The sequence below is a fragment of the Mixophyes fleayi genome, chromosome 5 (genome assembly GCF_038048845.1).
Source record: "Mixophyes fleayi isolate aMixFle1 chromosome 5, aMixFle1.hap1, whole genome shotgun sequence".
NCBI classification, from domain to species: domain Eukaryota; kingdom Metazoa; phylum Chordata; class Amphibia; order Anura; family Limnodynastidae; genus Mixophyes; species Mixophyes fleayi.
Window position 1 is genome coordinate 181,544,978 of NC_134406.1, and position 26,643 is coordinate 181,571,620.

The window sequence follows — 26,643 nt, forward strand, 5'->3', positions numbered from 1 at the left end:
ATTTATACTAAAGATTTCAAATTTGAAAACTATTCCTACTAATTTACAGTACATTTTTGTTTTATTTATTGTACTTGCAGGTATCTGCCCGTTCATGGGACCACAATGAATTCTTTGCTCAGTTTGCAGGAGATCATACAATGCTGACAGCCGGATACTCAACAATCATTGACAAATTGGCAGAAGGACTTGATATTCGATTCAAGTCACCTGTAAGCTTAAAGTTAACAACTCTGGTGCCGTACTTTGCTTTTTTTTTCACAAGTCTACATTAATAGCTGTATACCAATGGGTATGTTGTGGACAGGAGTAGGATGGGCCAAGGAGCAGGGGGCATCAATGATTAGTGGATTGCACCACATAAATCTGGCTCTGTTTAATAAAGCTACCAGAGATTATGATGAGGTCTGCATTATAAAGCAACCAGAAATTAGAGGGTCTGTCTAGTAAAGCCACCGTAGTCATGGAGGTATATTTACAAAACTGCGGGTTTGAAAAAGTGGAGATGTTGCCTATAGCAACCAATCAGATTCTAGCTGTCATTTTGTAGAATGTACTAAATAAATAACTAGAATCTGATTGGTTGCTATAGGCAACATCTCCACTTTTTCAAACCTGCAGTTTACTATATGGACTCCAGGAGGTATATTTACTAAAGTCAGTAGTTTAAGGGTTCTGTGTAATAAAGCTGCTAGAGGTTTGGAATGGACTGCATTATAAAGTCACCAGACATTTGGGTGTTTGTTTCGTAGGTCACTATACAATGCAATGTTGGAATTGAATAGTAGCCACTAGTATTAATTGGTTTTTTTGTAGTTCTCATGAAGAATGTTCTCTGTATTGTACCTAATTGCTTGTCTGCAGTACCCATACACTCAGGGGCTATGCGTCATTTCACACAGTATGTCTAGGCTTCACTTCATCCGTTTTCACTGGTGATTCTCATTTTATACTTTCTAAATTTTCAGCCATGACTTTTTTCTTATTTAAATAATTATTTAGACTAGGGGGGAAAAAATTCTTGCTACTGATTCATTTATTGAGAAAAAGTGGAAAATTTGTATAAACTTTCTAAATTGCTTGCATACTCAAATCAAAAGTGGTACTAGACCCCCAAAAGGGATTTAAAATGTATTTGCAATTGGCATATTATTCTTGTGAATTTGATTCAGCACTTTTCATACATGTCCTTTTTTTCTGCAGGCGTATGAAATAATAGTATACCTTTCTATACAAATACATATCTGTATGCATTGTTAAATGTAGCTTTACATGCAGAATAATATCACAGTATGAATGTTTACAGACCATAAAGAAAACACTTTTAAATATGCAACAATATTTAAAATAAATGAAGAAATATCTAAATGCATTGTTTTATGCTTTCACTTTCTCTTTCCTGCAATTAGGGGACACTGTGACAATGGAGTATAGTATGTGGATCTGGAGGAAAGGCACTTTAACACTCAAACTAGATAGATAGCTCCTCCCCTACTTTGTCCCTACCAACTGCAGTCCTATTAAGTTTTAGTTTTGCCCTGTGTTTTATATTTTTCTTGTTTTTAACTTTTCTGTCTTAGGTTTTATTTTTTAAATTTCACTGATCAGGGGTGCCTCCCCAGTGGTGAATTGTCTGTTGGCCACATTAGGCTTCCCTCTCCCTTGCAGCTTGCCAGCTCCTTTTAAGTGTAGTGAGGACCGCTAGGGAGCATTGTGTGCAATACCAGTGCTTCCCCTTGGCAACAAGCTTGGTTATTAGCAGGGATGGCCGCCAAAGCAGGTCTTCTTGAAGCAGAGTACAGTTTCATCAACTGCGCTGATGCGATTACAGGATCCAGCATTGCGGCCTCAGTGTGGCAGACGGAGCTGACACAGATTTCCATGAGGGAGAGGACATTGTCAGCATCTTCTAGGTAACAGGCATGGGGATGGGGGGGTAGAGGGATAGGACAGAGCTTGGGGGGAATAACTGCCTAGAGCGAAAAGGCTATAGCTGGCCAGTCTAGAAAGGCAATACTTGTATGGGGGTGTGGCTTCTTCACTTGGCTGTTCCTCCTCAGCAGTTAATGCCATTGTTCTGCCTCAACTTCGCTGCAGATTGTTTCTTGCTGGGTCCTCCTCATCTGGTACCATTATTCTATCGATCTCTTGTTAGCTGCTACATCTATCTCTAGAAATGAATACCTTATTATAGTGTTATAATAGGGGAGGTCTCATATATTTTTATTTTATTTTATTTTCTGATGTGTATTTGTAATTTGCTGCACCATGTCTGAAAAGTGCCTTCCAAAACTAAAGGGTTCACTGGTAAGTCTGTACAACACTATACAAATGTAATGCAAAAAAAAAAAAAAATCTTGTGGATAGTGTGATTCAGATGCCATGTGTACAACGTGTGAGGCAGACCTCTGTGAACAGCGTACGCTCGCGACTGCTTTGTTGGCTGAACTCACTCTGGTAATGTCTCACAATGAGATATGTGACTCTTCTCATTCTTTACCCACACCACACATTCCGTCTTCACAGCCTATACCATCCACTAGTAGGAGTTCCCAGGCTGAGGCAGGTTTGGTGTTCACTCTACCCAAGTCTGCCCAGGGTCTTGCAAAGGCCCTTATAGGCCATTGGGCAAAATTCTGTTTCCTGAGACGATTCAGGTCCTTATTTCTGAATATGATATTTCTTCGGATGAAGATAGGGAGTTTATTCAGGAATCAGAGGGGAAGAATGCTTATCGTGCAGAGAACACTTTAAAATCAGTGTGGAGGTTTTAGTACTGGGTGTTAGACAAACCTTTGGGTTTTTGGAACCTGAAGTTAGATTCTTTTGGCTTCTCCCTTTTTAAAATGCAGAAGAAGATTGTTTCCCTTCGTCTCCCCAACTCTTAGTTTGTGGCCGAGTCCTGGCAGAAGCCTGACAGGAAGTGTCACATGCCGGGTAGATTTAAATCTCTTTACCCCTTGTCTTTGGAGGAGCTCTTTTGTGCCTGTCGGCAGCGCTAACCCAGAGCAACTCCAGTTTTCGGTCCTCTTTCTGGTCCCAAATGGCTCATGTCACCTGACATTAAATCTCAAAACTCATCAAGCAGATTCTGGTTCTGGGATTTCAAATGAAGTCCTTGTGATCTCTATTGATGAGCATGGAACGTGGGGAGTTCCTGGCATCCCTAGATATAAAGGATGTTACCTGCACGTGCCCATATGGGAAGAGCATAAGTATCTCCTTCGCTTTGTGGTCCGAGAGGTGCATTCTCTATTTTGGACGGTTTCTTGTGCTCTCGGGCATCACTCCTGTGCCTTATTTGTTAAAGGCACTGTCCGAATGTGTCCTCCAGCACATTCTACTGACTATTCAGTTTGTGGAATCTCACACACAGCATCACATACAGCAGTAGCCTACCTGAACCATCATGGGGGGAAAGCGGAGTGACGTGACAATGTAGAAGAGTGTGAAGATAATGTCCTGGGCAGAATCTTATGTTCTGGTGATGTCGGCCATATACATCCTGTAGGGGAGAACTGGGAGGCTGATTACCTTAGCTGCAACAGGATCAACCCTGGCGAAAAGTCCCTTCATGCAGAGGTCTTTGCTCTTTTTGGTTTAATGTTGGGGTCAGCCAGAGATCGATCTCATGGCATACCCGTCTGAATTTCAAGGTTCCTTGCTATTGCACGAAATCCAAGGATCTGGCGGCAGGCTACATGGATGTCATGACGATTCTGTGGCAGTTTCGTCTGGTATTCATGTTTTTTTCTGTTTAGCATGGTCCCGTGGGTGCTCAAGAAACTCAAATGATAGTGGGTTCCTGCCATTCTGGTGACTCAAGATTGGCCGCGCAGGATGTGGTACTTCGACATTCTAGGGATGGCGGTAGGTCCACCTTACTGGTTGCATCTTCATCCAGATCCGCCGGCACAATGCCTTTTTCGCTGACACTCTTTAGGTCATCTGGCTTTCATGGCATGGCTACTAATCCCTGATACTTTTCGTCCAGGGGTTTCTCACACAAGGTTGTGCCGACATGATTAAGGTGAGCAAACTAGTGTGTGGGTGTGTGGAAAACTTACATCTAGTGGTGGGAAGGTCAGTTTTCACACTTCCTGCTTTAGTCTTTGCCGCTTGCTATGTTTTCTGCAGGATGGTTTTGACAAAGGCCTTCATGTCTCTTCTCTGAAACTGCAAGTTTTGGCGCTCTCCATCTTCTTTTAGTTCAAGATGACAGTCATAAAGGATGTCCAGACTTTTCTACAAGGGTTTCTACATGCACAATCCCCCTTTGTACTTATAGTAGAGCCGTGGGATCTTAATTTGGTGCTCAGGGCTCTTACTAAGGAACCCTTTGAGCCTTTGGTTTCTGTTAATATCTGTTATGTTACTTGGAAGGTGGTGTTTTTACTCTCTTTGCTTGTCAGGAGTCTGAGTTGGGGGCGCTGTGCTGAAATCCCCTCTTTCTTTCTTTTCGTTCTGATAGGGCAGTGCTTCACACTAACCCTCCTTTGTACTTTCAGTGGTCTCTGATTTTCACTTGAACTAGGAGATTGTCGTTCCGGCGATTGTTCTAGGTCTCAGACTTCTGATGCGTCCTTGCATCTTCTGGATGGGGTCCAGGCCCTCCGGTGCTATGTTGACCAGTTGGTTTCTGTTTGTAAGACTAATGACATTTTTCATCCTGTATAATGCCAACAGATGTCCACCGTTTGTTTGTCTTATGTTCAAGCAGCTAGACCAATGCCGGTGTATTTTAAGGCTCATTCCACGAGGGCTATTGGTGCTTCGTGGAAGGCGCATCATGGTGCTTCAGCTGAACAGTTGTGCCGGACTGCTACGTGATCGTCTGTCCACACCTTTTCTAAATTCTACAAATTACAGGGCTTTGCATCTCAGGATGCTAGCTTTGGGCGCAAGGTGTCATGCACATCTTCCCCTTGGGGGCAGCTTTGGTATGTCCCCATTATTTCAGTGTACCCCAATGGCAGGAAAGAGAAAAAAGGATTTTTTATGCACAGTAAAATCCATTTCTCTGAATCCTTTGGGAGACAGTGTGCTCCCTCCCCATGCTCTGGGGCTTTGTTGGTGTTTTTCCTTTTAAGTGGTTTCTTGTTCTACCTAATTATGCCCTCTTTTCTGGGCTTTGTTCTATAAAAACTGTATATGGCTTCAGTTGGGAGGAGCTGTCAGCTCAAATCATTTGTTTGTTAAAGTGCTTTTACTCGATATCAACCTACTATACCCTAATGTCGCAGTGTCCCCCAATGGAGTAAAAAACAATTGGATTTTACGGTGAGTAAAAAATCCTCTCTTCTGTATCACACCGTCATTTTAATATTTCACAACAATTTAGGGAAATACTTTTTATAATGCTTCCCATTTAAATATGCAGTTGCTTTGTATGTTGTATCTTGTAGTGGTCTAAGAATTACAAAGTAGCTAGAAGAGGTCTTTCTCAGAGGCATTTACCTAACACTCAGGCATATTTATGAAAGGTCATGCAAAAGGAAAACATTGCTGTTGCTCATATAGTCAGTTATTTGCTTTCTTTTGTAAGCTGCTCTAGAAAAATTGAGTCTGATCTATGGGTAATGCCACACTTTATCTCTGCACCAGTTTTTTTTAAATGCCCCCAATTCATATAAATGTTATTTGCTTCTTAAAGGGGAAAAAGCAGGCAACAGATCTGCAGCCTATCCTAGTGAATGTCCTATGCAATTTTATTTTGCTGAAATGTATTTTGTACCTTGAATATGCAGTTGAACACCAAGTAGATGGTGCCCACACATTTTTGATGCCCATGTGCAATTATGAAGAATATATTGTATTATTTGCATCTCATCTACTACAGGTCAGAAATGTTGACTACACTGGTCAAGAAATCTGTTTAAGAACAGTGGATGGCAAAATCTTCAGTGCGCAAAAGGTAATGTTGTTGTAAAAAATTTACTAATTTAAAAATAGACCAGGATAAGAGGGAAGACCTGGATTTTAAGGGGTGTGGTAAAAACTTTGTGTGAGATATAGAAACCCGAGCTACACATAGATAGGGCTCAATTGTTTGCATTGAATTTAGGTGGAGAACATTGCAACCAGTGAAATTCCTTCCTTCTTTGCCTAATTGGCATTAGACAAATGTATGTGCCTATTGCTGATTGTATGCGGTGGTTCAGTGCAAAACATGGCACTTATCTACAATATTAGTTAATGAGCCCCAATGTGCCCCTCTGCAATAATTGAGTTGATCTGTTTTTTACATTCAATATTCATTTGACTAAATCTACAATTTGTTTGTTTACTTCATTTATAAGAGATAATGCCCAATAAATGTAAAGTAAAAAAAAAATAGATCAAAAGTTTGCTTGATTTTGACAATATATAAATATTTATTGTTCAACACCAAATCAATTTGGAATGTTGCATGTCCTTCACATTGTCTACTGTTTTATTCCCCGAATAACAACTTATCAGTAAATCTATATAACTGTAAACTATTGATGTAATTTCTGCAGGTTTTGGTTACAGCACCCCTTGCCCTTCTTCAGAAAAATGTTATTCAGTTCAATCCTCCACTACCTGAGAAAAAAGTGAAAGCGATCAATAGTCTAGGAGCTGGAATCATTGAAAAGGTACATTGGATATCCGTTATATACACACAATGCAGAAAAAAGGAACCCACTGCTTGACATTGCACAGGTCTCTAGTGGCTGATCCCTGTGGCATTGCTTATAATGCAACTTGTCCATTTCCTGACTAGTTTGGTTTTGGACTTATTATAGGAAAATGATTGAGCCATTGTGTGTGGTGATTCAGTTATCGTATGTAATATAGATCTCTGTTTTATTTCCAGATTGCTCTGCAATTTCCCTATAGATTTTGGGACAACAAGATTCAAGGAGCCGATTTCTTTGGCCATATTCCTCCTGATCCCAGCAAACGTGGTCTGTTTGGGATGTTCTATGACATGGATCCACAGGTATCTACAGCCTGCATGTAGACAAGCTTTTTTTTAAAATCCTGCAGGTAGTACGTAAATTGTTCTGGGTTTATTTGATATAATAGATGTTATGTTTTTTTTAATGCTTTTCCTAACTTTGCTTACATTTGATGTGTATTGAATGCAGGGTAAACACGCTGTCTTGATGTCTGTCATTACTGGAGATGCTGTGATTTACATTAAGGATATGGATGATAAACAAGTAGTGAAGCAGTGCATGGTGGTCCTCAAGGAACTGTTTAAAGAACAGGTGAGAGCAAAAATGCTTGTTGAGGAATTGCCGAAAGTATACTTATCGTTGTCATTGGAGATTCAGAGCTTCTTTTAATTTACTACTAGTTATATTTTAGGCCAGAGGAGGAACAGTGCATTGCAGATTCCCATGCCAAAATTTGGGTAGGGACCTCCTTGGTGCCCCACTGCTTTCAAAAGATTAGAATGGGGGACCTCTTCTAAGCATGTGTGTTCATGTGCCGGCTCAGGAGAGGTCTCTGCCCTGTTCTTCCAGGCCTCCTAGCAGCCACACCCCCCAGTACACACTGTAGTTACGCCACTGTTTGAGGTTGCAGTGAGTGTTTAGAGTGCAATCCCTGAATGTGGCTCGCTGTCCTGGGGAAAAACATACACGCTTCTTGCAGTTAGTGCCTTTTTTTTCAGATACAATATATTTCTCGTACATTCAATTGGGGGGACACTGGAACTGTGAGGTATAGAAGTGCAGGCGTGAGCTTAGGCACTTTAAGAAATAACTTACAAAAGTCTGAGCTACTCCACATCTATCTCTTAACCTGTAGGACTCCAGTTTTTTCCTAAGTGTCTGGGAAGCAGCGTGCTTTTTTTTTTTTTCTATTGTACTGCCTATGGCAGCCTTTAGTTGATAGCATCAGTCGCTGCCATGATTAAGTGCAGGAGAGCACTTCCTACTGCTGTCCCCCATTCTCCTGATATCAGACCTCTAGAGGGGCAACCTGACTACTGCCGCCACAGGAAGTGACCGTGGACACCATGCGCCTGCTGCCATAAAGGCAGACGGCCATACTGCACAAGACCTTGCTCTGGAAGGCCAGCAGTTAATATTCAATTCCTGTCACCCCGCACAGGTAGAAGAGAGCAGTATTAATTTGCGGTCTGCTCTTGGTCGCCAGAGCTGGCATCCAGGGAAATGATACAGGCTGCGCTGTCTGGTAAGGAGTCAGGTTAGGAACTGTACTAAAGTAACACTCTTGCTACGCACTGCTAGGGACAAGTCAGGGAGCTGTTCGTTGAACAGGCATAGTCTTAGGTGGAAGTTGCTGAGGGTTCGGACATAGAGTGCTACTATTTTGATGAGGACTCCTCTAGGAAACAAGAGTTTGAAAACTTGGTATGGGCTTTGAGATGGACCCTTAATATTCAAGACTGTGAGCATTTGGTTTTGCCAGATTTGTTACTGTTTAAAAGGGGGAAAAAGTCTGTTTCTTTCCCTTCATCTCCTGAGCTGGAAGAATTGATGCATGAGGTTTTGAGCAAACCAGATAAGTGGTTCAAAGATCCACGCAGACTGCAGTCTTTTTATTCCTTTTCCATGGAACATATTGATAAATGGGAATCTCCACCGAAGGTTGATGCTTTTATATCTTTTTATCAAAGACAAACACAGTTCCTATTCTTGGAGGGGCCTGTAAGAGCTGTTTACTTCCTGCTAATACTCTCAAGTCCAGATATACTAGATTTTGGTTCTTTTGGTTCCTGGAAGAGCTAGGGGCACTGGCTGGTGACAGGTTCACCTTCCATCTCCCCATGCTGGCACACCTTTGGTGGTAGCCAGCCTTATTCTCTTCAGGGGTCAGTGGTTCCCTTTCACGTCACATACCTGGATGAGAGTAATCATAGATTGGGGTTATATTTTAGATATCTAAAATCTCCTCCGATACTTTGTCGCCACAGGTCTTCCTGGAAATAAAATAAAGACTTGCTCTAAAGGGGGCAATTCCAACTTTAGTCTTGTTGGGAGTGGTTATGAAAGCATGAATGAGTTTCTGGTCTTCATGGACATCTGGAACGCATACTTACAATTTTACAGGGCCACGTCCCAGATTGCAGTCCTGTCTCATCATTCTCTATTTCAGCCTCTGCAAAGTTCATGGCAACTATGGGTGCTGGCTGCTCTTATAAGATCTAAGGGAAAGACAGTCATTTCTTATATGGACAACCTGTTAGTCAAAGCAGGCTCCTTGACTTTACTCCAGGCTCAAATGCTGATAATGGCTCAAACCTTAGAGTCTTAACGGGTGGCTCATCAACTTGCAAATACATAACCGTATCAGAAAATAGATTACTTACTGTATATACCCGTGTATAAGCCGAGTTTTTCAGCACATTTTTGTATGCTGAAAAAGGCCCCCTCGGCTTATACACGGGTGAACTTACCTCGTGTCCCGTCCCTCAGTTGTCAAGTTCCGCAGTGGAACGCATGTGCGTTCCACCGACAGGAAGTTCGGCATTTGGAACGCAAACTTGCGTCCCAAATGCCGAACTTCCTGTTGGTGGAACGCACATGCGTTCCACTGCGGGGGAAGGAAAAGGCTGTAGCCAGAAACTCGGCTGTGGAGCTTTGCTCCCTAGAGACTCTAGGGCGCAGCGCAGTGCCTGCTTGAGATTTACTGTAGCTGTTCCCATCGCTGCCTTCCTTTTTCGTGGAACTCTGGAGCATGGAAGGCAGGCAACACCCCCAAGTCCCACGGAATCCAGACTGAACCATAAGGATAGAGGATTTCCGTGGCACACCACATACTGGAGCGATGGCCTAACGCCACTCAATGCACCCTGAACCCCCTTACACCACCAAGGTAATTGGAACATCTTTCAACCATTTAAACATGTTAAAGCCTTTTCACCACAGTGTATAGGTGCGCTAAATACATTTTGGAAAGTCATAAATTGGTTAACAATCCATTACTTAGACGACAAGCAAACACACACATGATATAAAAATGCATATAGAGATGTAAATTAAAAACATAATAATGAATAAATCTAAAAAAATTACCAGTAGCTGCTGCATTTCCCACCCTAGGCTTATACTCGAGTCAATAAGTTTTACCATTTTTTTGTGGTAAAATTAGGTACCTCGGCTTATATTCGGGTCGACTTATACTCGAGTATATACGGTAATTGTCACTATTTTTCATTTCCCAGAATCCTTCAATGATTGCTTTTAATAAACATAGAATATTCACTTAATACTCCTGAATTGCTCCCACTGTAATTCAGATTCATATATCAGCCAAAAAGAAAGAAAAAAGAATTACATTTGTTGTGGTACAGTACTAGGAACCTATGTTATGTGAAACATAACCTTTATTGTTGTCTAATAAAATAAGTTTTACTGATCTTTGCTCTGATAATTGAACCTCTGGCTTCCCAAATTAGGTCTAATCCTAGCATACAGGGGGTCAAGGTGGGTAATACGAACTCCAAGATCTCACTCTTTGCAGACGATATCCTCCTATCGCTTACCCAACCGGGGATCTCCTTGCCCAACCTATATGGCATCCTTCAGAACTACAGCGATGTTTCGGGCTATAAGATAAACTACACCAAGTCAGAGGCCATGCTGCTTCACGTTTCTCCTCGGGATACCGAGCTCCTCCGTGCTAACTTTAATTTCAAATGGCAGAACAGGAAGATCAAATACCTGGGGGTTTTCCTCACTTCTCGCTATGACCTCCTCTTTCGTGAGAATTTCCTACCCCTTTTCTCCAAGACGCAATCAGACTTGACCTCCTGGAACCGCCTTATTATTTCGTGGCTGGGCAGGATCATAGCTGTCAAAATGAACATACTCCCCAAATGACTGTACCTCTTCCAAACCCTTCCGGTAGCTGTCCCTGCCTCTTTCCTTGCCAACATCCAGAAGGCACTCACCCGCTTTATTTGGAACCATAGACTTCCTAGAGTCTCATCCAATATCTTAAAACGACCAATCCCTGGAGGAGGAAGAGGCCTTCCCGACATCAAATTATACTATTTGGCATCCCACCTTTCGCAAATCGTTGCCTCCTACGCTCCCTCTGGCTCCACTGCATGGCTTGATATAGAATCGGCCCATCTAACCCTGCCCGATCTCTCCGCTCTCTGGGGCGTATCTCCCGCCCGTCGCCCCCCTGCTGTTAGAGCACTGCCTTCTATCAAATTTGATGCTATGCTCTGGGACTCCTACTCCTTCAAACTAAAACTTTCAACTGCAATATCTCCTTTAACCCCCATCTGGCATAACCCGGTGTTCCCTCCCGGATCTGCCTCTACGATCCACCTTAACTGGTCTCGTGCAGGGCTTAAATTTCCAGTAGATTTTTCCAAACAGGGCCGCTCGCTTTCGCTAGCGGATCTCCAACCCCAATCCCCGTCCCAAATCCTCAGCCCCTTTGAATTCTTCCAAATTAATCATTTCTTGCGATCCCTGCCACCAACCTATGTTCTTAGGGACCTTACTCCATTTGAATCTCTTTGTAGAAAACATCCCTTGGACAAGGGCATGATTTCTCAAATATATAGCATTCTTCTCACTTCTGCCCTTCCCTCTCCAAACCCTCATGAAGACGAGTGGGAAAAGGACCTTGGTCCTCCCCCGGTTGAAGAGGCTTGGGAGGACATGAGACTGGGGATAGCTAAATGCTCTATATCAACTAAACCTCTTACAAAATTTATTACCGTTGGTATTACACTCCCACAAGACTCCATAGAATGTTTCCCTCTTCCTCGCCCTGCTGTGGGCGGGACTGTGGCCAAAGGGGTACGATGTTTCATATTTGGTGGTCTTGCCCGATTATCACCACCTTCTGGGATTCAGTCCATAGTTTCCTAAATACCCTTTTTGAAGCCTCCATCCCGAAAGATCCCTGGATATTTCTTTTATGTTACCCTCCCCAAGACCTGGACAAATTCTCCAAGAAATTAACTGCCCACATCCAGACAGCAGCCAAATCACTCATAGCCCTTAACTGGAAAAAGACCTCACCTCCATCCCTTTTGGCTCTCAAGAAGCAGATTTGGCATGTGGCCGCTATGGAGGAGATTACGTACTACCTCCACGATAGAGGCCACATCTTCAGTCAAGTCTGGGCTCCATGGCTAGCCGTGGAATACACCTTCCCCCCTCAACTCTCCGCGTCCTCCGACCTGACCCATGTGCGATGACCCTAACTCTTCCTGACACATATCTCCCCCTCTGCTATAGGCTCAACACACCCTAGTTATCCTCTAAATACTTACAGCACTTATCTTTGTGGTCCTACCCCCCTCACCTCTCCCCCACAATCCCTTTTTTGTTCCTACACCCATTTTATATTACTCTTTAAAAATGTAAAAACCGGTCATTTTTGTCTAAAGGTTTCCTTATATGCGATACACCACAATAACTGTTGTGATTTTACTGTGTATGCTACACAGTGTTATCGTTTTGCTGTCTGTATTTTCTTGATTGACCACTGAAAATAAAAAATTATAAAAAAATAAATAAAAGTTTTACTGTCAAATTTTCATTAAATCAGCAAAAAAATTAAAATAAGTATAGAATATGTGCCAGAAATTAAGTGTATTAACTTATTGCGTCCCTTGTCTCTTTATTTTGTAATTGCACACTGTTTTTAAGCAATCGGAATTGATGCTAATTTCATCAATATTGTATAGTAATATTGGATAGTCTGATTAATAAGAAGAAGCATAAGTACATTACACAATGCACTTCTGTTTATGAGAATCCTAATGGGGTATATGGGAATAAGAATTCCTACTTGTGGATCTTTTTAGTATATCCTTAGAGCCCGTAATCAAGAAGGTTTACCCTACAACGTCCAGAGATGGGGGCCTATTATTTATTGGCAGTCCATAAATAAAGGGTCTATTGTTGAAAATAGAAATATACTCTCTCAGCTAAAACTGATTATTGAATTTTAGTCTTAATTCGGCTTAAATAATTATCAATTACTATGTTATCGTGGACCCCTCCGGGTAATTAGGGATATACTTGAACGAGCATACCGTATTTCTCCAAGTATAAGATGCACCTTTTTCCCAAATATTTGGGGTCTAAAAGATGGGTGCGTCTTATAGAGTGCCAGTGCTATTTACCTCCGAGTCCAGAATGCAGCATGACATTGCTGACAGAGACTCGGCCTCCTGCACCCTCGCTCTCGTCTCTTCTCTCTCGGAGCTGTCAATCATGTGACCGAGAGTTCCGATGAGGCAAGTCTACTTGTCTACTGCACAGCGTTGTTGACAAGAGACAAGTCACATAGACACGCCCCAAGCGTGTCTACTTGACTTGTCTCTTGTCAACATCACTGTTCAGTAGCGCTGCCTTCCTGTAACTGAAGTGGGACTTTACTGTAAACTCTGCTCTAGACACCTGATGTGAGATCTCTACCTTTGTACTGAAATCACAACCAGATGAGCTATCTGCTTCCTCCTGCTGCATATAATATAAATGCGATTCGTCATCAAACACAGATGAGGACAAGCTAATGGATGAGAGTTTTGACAGTGATGAGTAGTTTTATGCAACACATTTTTTTTTCCAAAATTAAGGTGCGTCTTATACATGGGGAAATACGGTAATTTAGAAACCAAAATGTTATATTAGATTAAATATCTGCCTTTATATCCTCTATCAGAGTAATGTCACACAGTTGCCTTGAGATCATCATCATTTATTTATAATGGAGGGATTATCTTCATCCATACAGTGGCAAATTGCATTGGGACTACTAATGATGAGAATTGAGAAATTATCAATCATCACTCTCCTTTACATCATTTACTATGTTTCTGTTATTAAAAGCAAAGTAGTCAGAGTTTTACTAGCACTAATCTCCCCAATTATCCAGCCCTGGTATCCTTAAGCCTAATGATACATATGTTTGTTTCAAAAATAGGTAGTAATAATAATGAAGGGTATAAATTTCTTTCTGTTCAGTATAGCTTTTCCCAAATGCTACTAAATGTTAGTGTCTGCTTGTTTAACATTTCTTGTAATACAAGCAATGTGGAGCCATAGATTGGCAGCCCCAAATGATTATGCTCAAGATTATGGGATACAATGTTACCCTGTAAGGGAGTAGTAGTGTGTGCTCTTTTGACAATTCTGCTCAGATTCCCTCTCCGCATCATCCGTTCTTAGATTTTTCGTATACCGATGGTAAAAAAAAGTGTTCGAGACAAGATTTGACAACATAACTTTGATTTTATTAGAGAAAAGTTTTCGTATAAATAATTTCCTAGAAGTGCTCCAAAAGTGCTTTTAGTTTGTTTTTTTTTGTTTTGTTTTTTTATCTTGGTGGATCATAAACTACAAGAAATCCAGTCTTGTAACTGCCCAACAGATGATTTTTCTGGGGCTGCTGTTCGCCACCATACAGCAGAGCATTTTCTTCCTGGAAGACAAGATTCTCTTTTTTATATATAATATATATGATAGATATGTATGTGTGTGTATATGTGTATTTTATATATCTATCTCTCTCTCATATATATATATATATATATATATATATATATATATATATATATATATATATATATATATATATATATATATATTATAAAAGCCTAGCGGCGTGTGTTAGTCTGTGTGTGGAAAAAATAAAACCAAGCTGCAGCGCCACCTGCTGGGCGGAGTTATACACTGACCTACTAAATTCTTAGGGGCATATTCAATTCCGATCCGCGGGATCGCGCCGGAACGGCCGCGAACCTAATCCGCGGTACCGCAATTACGTTATTGCGGTACCGTATTACCGGCAGTACTGCGCATTTTCCGCGGTAACGAGCGTTACCGCGGATCGGATCGGAATTGAATATTCCCCTTAGTGTGTGTGGGGAAAAAAAATCAGAAAGGGCTGAAATTTGGTATACTAAGATGTTTTTAATTTGTTAATTTAATTTGTTAATTGTTAAGTGTTTATAAAGATTAAAAAAAATATATATATATTTCTTGAAGAAGTGACAGTTGGGAGTGGTTGGTGGTTGCCGGGGGTGACAGTGGGGAGTGGTTGGTGGTTGAGGCCTGGGCTATGGCCCAAATGCATGACAAGAACCTTTTTAAGACCTTAAGTAGCTTGATTTGACTAGAATGCATGAGTATCATGCACGGGTTAACTTGTCTAATATATAAAAGTAAAAGCCTAGCGGTGTGTGTGTGTGTGGAAAAAACTATTTTCTCAGAAAGGGCTCATCCAATTGACCTGAAATTTGGTATACTGACATTATTTGACAAAAAAATTAGAATAGTGAAGTCAGTTAACTTCCATCATCCCCCCCTTCCCCCCGTGGGAGGGGTAGTAAGGGCTAAATTTACGAGTTGAGGGGTCAAACTCATTTTCGTGAGGTAATTTTACCTCATGAACACACATTAAAAAGGGCGCTTGCGTCGGGAAGTAACGCTCTTCCCCTGAGGGAGGCCTGGGCTAGGCCCAAATGCATGACAAGAACCTTTTTTGATTTGACTAGAATGCATGAGTATCATGCACGGGTTAACTTGTGTGTGTGTGTGTGTGTGTGTGTGTGTGTGTGTGTGTGTAATATATATATATATATATATATATATATATATATATATATATATATATATATATATATATATATATTTATTTCTGCTTCTTCTGGATTTACCAAGTTTCTTCAATTTGCAAGAGCTCTAGACAGTTGTCTGAAACATAGCTCTTTAAAGGTCCATGTTTCCTCCGAGTAGGTTTTCTTCCAGAATAAACTGTCATCGATACCTGAAGTACAGACTTTTTTTTACAGCTGGTGCAGCATGTGAAACCCCCATATATTCCTCCTATAGATCCTTGGGACCTAATCCTTGTCTTGACAGCGTTCCTTATGTGGAAGACAACCTTCCTATTTACGATTTTGGCAGCAATAGAAATATTGGACCTATCAGTTGTCTTGTAGATCACTATATCTCATTTTTCATAGAGCTGCTCCACAAGCAAATCCCTGCTTTTAACTTAAGGTAATATCCAGTTACCACCTTAATCTATTATATTGTAATTCCAACCTTGGTTCCTTGGTTTGTGGTTGTGCTTCTGAAGGAAGGAATCTCGTTTCTTGTTGGATGTAGTCAGGCTATTGCTGGATGGATCACCTCAGCAATTAGACAGGTTTATGTTGGCGCATCGAAGTCTGGTCCTGAAAATATGATGCCACATTCTACCAGATCTGTGAGTGTAGGCACACCTCAGCTGAGTAGCTGTGTCGGGCAGCCATCTGGTCATCTATCTATACATTTACAAAGTTTCACAGATGCAATGTTTTTTCATATCTAAAGAAGCTGGATTAGGACAGAATGTTTTGAACTCAGCAACTTCAGAGTGTACATTCCCATAGGGCAGCTTTGGGATGTCCCCATCGTTCCAATGTCCCATTGTCTTCCTTTTTCTCTCTCCATCTTTTATTAGCCTCTCTCTTTTCTGTTCCTGGACTTAGTTGGAAAAATAACGTGTTTCCTACAGGCTAGGGCATATAGAGGGGGAAGAGCTCAGAGGTCTGGGACTTTTTCTTCAAGTACCCAAACTCCTACCCATACCTCTATTCCCCATGGTTTCAGTATTCCCCAATTCATTTTTCAAGACTAGAAATTAAAGCAGGTAGAAAACCTGCCTGGCAATATTGTTAACATGCCTTACAAGTCTGCATTCCTGATAAATTAAATTACAACAATTTGTGCAAAGTGTCTTAGATGTTTAGGTAGTTTTTCAGATTGTGTATAGGTCTATATTGCTTCATATTTGTTAGGGGTGGATTAGGACCTAGTTATCTCTAGAATTGCCACTGCCTGGTTGAAATGCATTTTGTGGACTTAACTAATATTCACTAAAATGCAGCCTACTAACTCATTAAAAACCAGTGTCTCCTGCATATTTGCAGATTACGTTGTTTAGTGATGTAATTACTTAATTTATAGGCTGCAAGCACGTAAATGCTTCACCAACTCTGATAACTGAAAGCAAGTTATAAAGCAAAGAAAAGTAAATAAGGACATGTTACACAGGTACGGCAAAAATTGGCAGATGCAATTACAATAAATCAAGTGAGATGTATACATTTTTGATAAACATAGGTTATTGAAATTTTGTGCACAAAATGGTTCTTCAAGTTTTAGTAAAGTCAACTCCAATAATGCCAGTCCTTTTCATTGATACAGGAGGTGCCACTCCCAGTGAAATACTTTGTGACACGGTGGGCTAAAGACCCTTGGGCACAGATGGCTTATAGTTTTGTAAAGACTCGTGGCAGTGGAGAAGCCTACGACATATTGGCTGAAGATATCCAAGGAAAAATATTCTTTGCAGGCGAGGTAAGGCTAAATAATGACTTAATAAATGTATACTATTCTGATTTTAGTTATTGGATACTCACTCATATGTTCAGACAGTTCACAACAGATATACTTTTCTCCCTCGTTCCTGAGAAATGTAAACACCCGATAATCACAGCAACCAGTGTGCCTCCTTACTATTTTGGCTGCGTAATGTGATTCCAGGTGTCAAATTCCAGAAGTGAACCTCTAGAACCATGTCGTAGCTGTTTTTCAGAGGAGGAGTCAGATGATTTGAGAATAAAAACATCCAGTTTATTCACGCTTGCGTGAATCGCAGACCCTCTAGACTGGTTAGTGTAGAAGTAACAAGAATACATTTCTACATATGTCTTATAAACAGTAATCTTGGCACCCTTGCGCAGAGATGCGTTTAACTTGGCATCTACACTGATTGGTTAACTATTAATTATGTGCACCTCTACTCAATTTGTACAGGTCTTAGGCACTCTGTAATAACGGCTTATAAAAATCAATCTGGGAATAAACTGGTGTCTCTTTTTTGAAAGCTTGATGCCTTCATTTCCAAGTTTTCATGAGGCAAATTCCTGTCGGCCACAGGATAGACCTAACAACAAGAAAAAAAAATTCAGAGGCATACAAGTGATAGAAACTCACACAGAGAATTCAGGAAAGCAAACCTATGCAGGTCTGGCAGAAGCTATGGCACATGCTATCAACCATGTACTTTTATATGCCAGCAGAAGGGGAAGGAGCTTCATGAATCCTTTTAGACGCCACTTGTGAGCATCTAATTCTGCAGTGTCAGGAAGACACAGCCTCAAACATAAGTTATATGAAAGTAGTGTACAAAGCGTGATTGTGCTTTCAGAGAATGATTGTGGGACGTCACTTCTTAGTACACTCGGACAATTACTCAGTTGTATGCTATATCAATCATCAAGGAGATATATTTTTCTAGATACACAGACAAAGGAGCAGAAGCTGTGAATGATTTTTCAGTTAGATGGAGTTTCAGCCTAGGCTATTTATTTCCAGCCATACCCATGATACCAAAGGTTGTAAAGAAAATTAAAAAGGACAAGGAGTGATAGTGATAGTGCCATTTTGGCCATGCAGAGCATGGTTCTTTCAGGCATTGCAACTAGCCATGGGAAAAACTTGGTTCCTTACAGTTCAGCTGAACAAAATCCATCAAAGTCAGGCATTTCATCCAAACCCAGGGTTTTTGGAAACTGACAGCTTGGCTAATGGGCTCAGACTTTGAAAGTGTCATGGATTCTCAAGGAAAGTAATTTCCACACTGTTAAAAGCAAGGAAATTATCCACAATCCTATCATACTAAAGGATTTGGGATTGTTTTAGAAAGTCGTGCACCAAATAATAGTAATGCTTTCATTAGTTCAATATTTGAATTTCTTCAAGATGTCCTTAATAAAGGACTTGCAGTAAATGCAGTTGAAGTCCAAATTTTTGGTCTCAGAGGATTATTAAATAGGAAACTGGACACAAATTAATGTTATTTTCTTTGCTGCTTCAATTAACATTTATAAGTCCTCTTTCATTCACCATTAGCACCTTGGAACTTGTGTTAGAGGTTTTTTTTTTTTGTTTTTTTTAAATTAAGACAAGACTCAAAGATTACTAAAAAAAGGGGGTACCACTGCACTAGGTATCGCTATTCCAGTATCATAATATAATTATTTTCTGGATGGTGCACTACTACACAAATAGCTAATATTGAAGCATAAAGAGGATAGAAAGAAATTGTGTATTGGAAGGCACTCGGCGATCTTCTTATTAAAGATAAAAAATCTAATTCTTTATTGATATACTTTAAAATAATGATATTCCTCCTAATTGAATAGCGAAATATTTAAGTAACTAAAGTGAATTAAAATAGCAAAATTAAATTGCTATGCCCTGCTACTTGGTAGCAATATATATAAAGATAATCAGTGTATAATAATCACTCCTATAGTGAATATATATAACTACCTAAGATACCACTCCAAATAAGAATGTGTGGTATGTGTACTATAATAACCTTGATTAAAACCAATGGTCATATGATTTTAATTGACACAATTTCTAAGGTAGTGAGCTTATATGTAGATTGACTAAGACCTCTGATAATTGTTGAGGCACTTCATTATCCCATTCATCCTTTATAATGACTACATTTCTTGATAATGGGACATCTTGATATAATGAGTATTCCATATAAATATACCCCATGTGCAATCACATCAATATACATACATGTTTATATAAGCCCACAAAAAGTTAAGCATTAGTTTGTATTGATAAGTAGTATTACTAGGGCTTAAAAGAAACTCTGGCTAGTAATTATTTAGTTATATAATCTAGCAATCTTTGTCCCTGTAATCTGCTTAGATAATTACTGAGCTGCTATCAATCAGGCACCTGATTTGTCTGTGGCTCTCCTACTAATATCAGTAGTGCCGTTGTCCAGTCATACACGCACACACTGTGGTATACTGCTATCAGTCAGGCACCTGATGTGTCTGTTAATTCTCCTACTGAATATCGGTAGTGCCGTTTTACAGTCATACACACACACACACATTTAAGCTATTAAATAACCCATACACGGGTGGGTGATAGCTTAGTTACTAATTATTAAAGGTAGCAAGGAGTGAATGATTACAGTAGCAGGGTAAACGCCAACGCGCGTTTCGCTACATGCTTTTTCAAGGCAACCAGAAATGAGGGAGATTGAGAGTATTTATGCAGCTGTTTAGCCCACTGATCTGACGTGTCACATTACAATAGGTGGAGACTCCGTGTCTCATGATTCCTGTGATTGATGGTTGAAGTGACCTAGCCTATTGATAGAATTAATGTTTAGCCATTCCCAGTGGTTGAAGATTGGTGGATCTATATTCCCTGTTATCAGCATGTAAGTAAACAGTATGTGAGTACTGAATTGAAGTTTCTTGAACTGTATCCGTTTATTTAAAATCCTACAACAGTCTAAATGAGGAAATAATTCTCCGTATAATATGGTAAGTATATGATGATAATTGATCCTTTAACATAAAGATCCTGTGAGGATTAAAATTAAAACTTGTTATACCTTTGTGATTAGGTGCCGCAGATTAGGTAAAAAATGTTATTAACAATTACTAAACTAGTGACGTAATCCAGCGATACTTAATCCCATTAACTCAATTGATATATTACCTGAACATATATTTTATGATGTGTAAAGCCCCTCTTATATTTATATATTCTAAATTTAACTGGATTAAGATTTAGAATCTATATTAAACCCCTTCAAGATCTAAATGGATTAAAATACAGATAATAAAAAACATATATGGTGAGTATAAATTAAAAGTGATAAATATGAAGATAAGGGTTAATTTATATGAATTAATAAGATTGTGAAATCATTATTATACACTGATTATCTCTATATATATTGATACCAAGTAGCAGGGCATAGCAATTTAATTTTGCTATTTTAACTCACTTTAGTCACTTAAATATTTCGCTATTCAATTAGGAGGAATATCATTATTTTAAAGTATATCAATAAAGAATTAGATTTTTTATCTTTAATAAGAAGATCGCCGAGTGCCTTCCAATACACAATTTCTTTCTATCCTCTTTATGCTTCAAAACTCAGATTGTCTACCACTTTTGGTACTGGATTATGTGCAGTGAGGAGAGTCCACACGAGGCAGGTACAAATAATAAATTGTTTGAAAGCAGGATGTGGGAAGCACATCATTGCCCTTCCATCACAGACATTTGGTTGCAGATGAAGCACTGACATTGGCTATCCATGGCACTCATGGAACAGAATAGTTTTGCGCCTCTGAGATTAAGGTGTAATGAATGCTGCATATGCACTGGAAGACATAGTGGTATGTAAGTTCATGCTGAAGTATCTTGTAACCGTTTGTAACTCTTACATCATGGTAACAGGTAGATATAGTGTCATCCAAGAATGGTTCATTCAGATTTAGCAGGGGTAGGAAACTGGACATTTATGGCCTCAAAAGGTTTGTATATATGTGTATTTTTTGTTTAATTCATTTATATTAGGGAAGCAGGAAAAATAAGTAAACACAGCATATTGGGAAAGTAGGGCATGCCTTTCCATCCTTCCTTTCCTACAGTGGTGAAAAGAAAAAGGTTCTTAGATCCACTCCAACAATGATTGACTCCATTTTGAAACAAGGACCTTGCAGATATTTTCTTACAATTCTAAATTAGAGCAATAATAAAAAAAAAAATTAAGAACATACATCGAAACAATGATTGGCAACCATCAGAATAAGAAAGTTATGTAACTAGAAATATGTAACTTCAGCAAAATATTTTTCACAAAATCTGCTTCTTATGGGGTTTACTTTAGCTGGAACTAAATATCTGTGGCAAAGAATAGATCTACCAAAATTTGTCTATCTTGGTAAAGGCAGAATACATGCTAAAGCTCAGGAATAACTCCTGGGGCTAGATTTACTAAGCTGCGGGTTTGAAAAAGTGGGGATGTTGTCTATAGCAACCAATCAGATTCTAGCTGTCATTTTGTAGAAGGTACTAAATAAATGAAAGCTAGAATCTGATTGGTTGCTATAGGCAACATCTCCACTTTTTGAAACCCACAGTTTAGTAAATCTAGCCCCTGGTGTACATCATTTTCCATTTTTTTTTTAACATAGCTTTTGTAAATCAAGATAAAAGGAAAATGTATAGAGGAGCACTGATAAAAATGTAACCCTTTATTAAAATATAGGTAAATTATACAACATTTAATTATCTTATTAAATTTTGTATAATTTACCTATATTTTAATAAAGGGTTACATTTTATCAGCGCTCCTCTATATTTTTCCTTTTATCTTGTTATAGTTATTAACAGGTTCAGTACCTGTTCATTAGTGGAGCTGCAGATAAGATAAGGATCAATTAATAAATATTCTATTAGAGCCTGATTTTATTATTACTTTTTTCTGCATGCTTTTCTAAATGGCTATGGGGCATCCACCTTGGGAGCACATTTTTTGGAATCAACACTAGGTTTTTCTTTTGAACAATGTTAAATTTGGAGTAACCAGCTCTTCATTGTCAGAACGTTGAGGGTCCTACGTACAGCCCTCTCCAAATCTTCAATCCACTGCTTCTTGAAAAGTATTCATCTAAGTACGATGTACCTTTCAGGTCTAAATCTTCAGCTAACTGACAGGAAAGCTCAAACTGATCCTTCCCAGGACTGGAATATGAAGCTTAGCTGAAGAGGAAGATTCTAACATCTCCAAGGCTGAGGAAACTTGAACCTTAAACAGATTTGCTAAGCTCTGAACCAAACCAGACTTAGAGGGGGAGAATGGAATAAAAGCCCGTCTAGGAGCATTTTCAAATTTGAAAAGTGATAATTCCCCCGCCAACCGTAGGCCCACCACTAACTGCCAACCTTCAAGAGGATGGACCTCTATAATGCCAGAGATGCCAGTTGAGGGGCTGTTTTACCAGCAGCCCCTCAAATGACTCCTTTCCTGGCATCGGAGGATATGCATTGTTTCTCTGTGGAGTTCTGGTTGTTGCTGGTGCTGACTGCGACTTAAAATAACTCCCAGTGGGAGAAGAGTTACTTAACTGAGCCGCACAATTTTGTGCTTCCGATGGTGGATGTGTATCAGGTTATCCCTTTGGGGGCAGAATTATAGAGAACAGGGCACCTCCTTGGCTGGCTCCTAGAAACATAGAACAGATGCAGTGGTGCCAGAAAGTAAAATGAAATGGAAAAAAAATAAGATTTGGCACAGTGCTGCCTATGGCAGCTTACATTTTCTTTAAAAGTGGCTTTCCTGTGAGGCACTTGGATAAAACCAACTCCCAGCTGGAAAGGGGATGTGGAAGGTAGGAGGTCAGATTTCTTAAAGTGCCAAGTCCTGTCTAAGTCTCCATATCACAATGGTTCCAGTGTGCCCCACACAAGGCATTCAAATGAAATCTCACCATAAATTAACATTTTTTTTAAAAAATAAAAATTTGTGTCTTTTTTTTTTTTACAGGCAACAAATCGTCATTTTCCACAGACTGTCACTGGAGCCTATCTAAGTGGAGTGCGAGAAGCAAGCAAAATCACAGCCTTTTAATTCAGACTTTACTTTTTCCACTTCTGTTTTCTATTTTTCTATGGCTTTTGGAATAACTGTTTGATCTCATCCATTTTTGTTTCAGAGCAAGTTGTTAAAACATTAAGCATTGCTTGTGTCATATATAATATATATATATAATTTTATTTTTTTTAAATAAATGTACTGCACATTACAGCTGTACATATAATATTATGGAGTGGTGGCATATGCCACCTGAAAGAAATAATCATTTCTACCATCTCTTCCAGTGTCCTTTCTGAGATTCCCGCAGTAATTCTAAAATTGAAGAGAAAACATCACTCATTAAAATTGAACACTTATTTTTTTCCCCCTAAAGTTTATAATTTATTGTTGCAGTCTTTGTATAATTTACGCTCTGTTATATTTGATAAGCTGGTGTAGCTTAATATTTTAGTTAATAGAGATGTACATGATGATTATTTTTCATGTAAGTACAACATAATGGGCACCAACCTTTTTGAGTTGTATACATTGATTTAAGGTGAGAATAAGCAGTCTTAAGTCTTTCTTAATATGGTATTTTGGAGACTTTGACTGTATGTTTTGGTATAATGTCATAATTAACAGCAATGAAGGTCAAGCATGAAAAAATGTAATGCTAGATTGGACATTCATATTGCAAAATAAAAGTGGCAAAATATTGTAAACAGGTCATGTTTTATTTTTATGCGTCCAAAAAATAAGATTTTGCTTGAGTCTGGCAAAGATACAAAACTAAACCATTCTGTTTTTAGTTCAATATTTTCAGTTCCAATGAACAATCATGATAATATTTACATAAATAGATATGTTATAAGAAGTGTTGTTAAAGCTGGTCACACGCAGAATTATCCTGCCACTCTGTTCGAGCAACAAGATTAATTTCCTATTAGTCCGCACACATAGTCATGTACATTTTTATTGCGATTTCTGATTTACAGAAAAAATGGGGGGGGAAGGGGGTTTGTCGGTCTATGGGAGTGTCGAAGGAAGACGAACGAGTGGAAATTGCAGCTACCACAAGAAAAACACTTATATCTACGTAACATGACATGCTTGTGGGACTTGCTTATATTTCAAACTATAATTATGCCATTATTACTCCGTCATTCATCCCATCCATTACATAAGCTAGAAGGGATTAACCCAGTCTTGAGACAGGAAATTTTAAACCACCACCAGATAGTATACAGTACAGCTCCTCTTATCCTGTGTATTTTCCTGTCTCTAGCTGATGTTTAAAGATTAAAGTAGCAGTTTTTTTTATTTTAGTGTGTAGTGGGCCCCAAGGAAGCAAACCCCAGCTCCCTGAACAATTTTTAAGAAGTTGATAGTCTGGATGACTAAATCATTTGTAACTAAACATGATTTATATGCTATGCAGGGGGGAAGCGAACAAGATCCCAGGCAAGTATGGGCTTGAAGGAAAGGAGATCCCAGTCAGAACTGGACTCTTTAGACGATAGGGATGAATCCTCTAGTAGTGATTAGGGGGAAATTAAAGATCCGAGACTATTTTAAAAAAACAAAACAAAAAAAAAACCAGGTAAATGTTGTTGAATACAAATATTACAATTGGTGAAGTCATATTTAGTCTTAAATTAATAAGGATTTAACTGGTATGATAGTAACATTTTCCAAGACTCTAAACCTTTTACTTACTACTTATTATTAAAATATTGAACATAGATTCTAGACTATTTCAGAATGTTATTCAGGACTGGTTCCCATCAGAAATTAATTCTCACACCTAGGTGTTTTTACATATGACTTATGACAACAAAAGGCTGTGTTTATACTAAATATACATGCAAATATAGTTACATATTGTGACAGAATGGGCCTCCTGTGCCACCCTGTCCGTGTTTTGCTGGGGACCGGCTAGGCGTGCCTTGCCAGCGTCCCCATTTCTTTATCCAAAATATGCCCTCTAACCGCAGTAGGAGGGTTTTTTTTCTCCTGCCACCACTAGGCTCCTTCACCAGTACCTAGGACCGCTTACTTCTGGTTAACTCTCACTGCTAGGGTACCCGGGCTGGTACACCTGATCTAAATAATTCAATCCTGCAGCGCTCAGTACCAGGCTATGGACAACAACATATATACATTTATAAATAGTAAACAATAAGGGTTAAAACAAAATGAATATAAAAATAAATTATGTGATGATGCTGTGTGCAATCGTGCACACAAAACTAATATGTGTGAAGAAAAATATGCTTTGCATACATCAACACATGTAAAAGAAAACTTTGTAGATAGCATACACAGTGTTGTAAAATGTACATGCATAAGCACACATAGTCCTTCAAAATGAGGATTGGTGAGGATATTGAGCTATATGTGAGAGAGAAGGATGAAGGGGTCAAAAATTAAATTGCCTCACCTTGTAAACTTTTTGGTGTGATTGTATGTTAAATATTGCAAATATAATTACACCTTCAAGTGGGGTTGACAGACTCATATAACTGTAAAATAAATTGAAAACCATATGCAAAAAGATTCACAACAATATAAATGCATTGGGAAAACTTTGAGGAAATGCAAGGAATATAATAAACACAAAAAAAAGTAAAAGTAACAGGCACATGACATTGAAAAATAAAAAAAGATTGACACCGGGAAACACCCCTACTCCAGTTGTTACCATATTGTGTGTAATTTTGTTTTCTATTCAGAGAATGATGTGCTCCTTTGAGTTATCTAGAGAAAAGAAAAATAGATTTGCTCTTCTGTCACAGGGCAAGTGTTTGGAAGTACCTCCTATGATCCACTGAATCATAGTCAAGCCTTTGACCATAAAGAGCCTTCAAAATAGAAGCATAGTTAGGTGACTTTTAATTGTAGATATACTGTCCAGATGCAGCCAAAGAGACATTTTGGTCACCACTGCTGAAGCCATACTTCTGGAAACATGAGTAGTTTCTAAAGATGCTACAGAAATAACGTTAATTTCCTTTTTGCATAATGTCCGCATGCAGAAGCTGTTTAAGTTAAAGCCACTGCTGTCATAGTAAACTTAAGTATAACCCCAAAGCAAATCTTCAATTTCCTGAAACAGCTTTCCATCTTTCTTGCCATAGGATCTTTATTTTCAATACTAAACTTCATTTTGTTGTGTCCTCATCCTGGAAAGGATACATACAGTAACTTCTTTTCATATTAGGTTGCCCTTTATCCAACTGTTGTCACTCTTTATTA

The 26,643-nt window shown here is 39.2% G+C and overlaps 1 protein-coding gene across 1 annotated transcript in view; it reads left to right on the top strand.

Moving 5' to 3' along the window:
* The window catches only part of KDM1B (lysine demethylase 1B), a 56,798-nt gene extending 32,688 nt beyond the window's left edge, over positions 1–24,110 (top strand). Inside the window, exons 15-21 of the mRNA XM_075213125.1 lie at positions 81–212; positions 5,840–5,914; positions 6,501–6,617; positions 6,839–6,964; positions 7,113–7,235; positions 17,172–17,324; positions 23,356–24,110. Of these exons, the coding sequence (XP_075069226.1) occupies positions 81–212; positions 5,840–5,914; positions 6,501–6,617; positions 6,839–6,964; positions 7,113–7,235; positions 17,172–17,324; positions 23,356–23,439 (810 nt within the window). The 3' untranslated portion in view covers positions 23,440–24,110. The remainder of the gene's footprint in view (positions 1–80; positions 213–5,839; positions 5,915–6,500; positions 6,618–6,838; positions 6,965–7,112; positions 7,236–17,171; positions 17,325–23,355) is intronic.
* Positions 24,111–26,643: the final 2,533 nt, after the last annotated feature.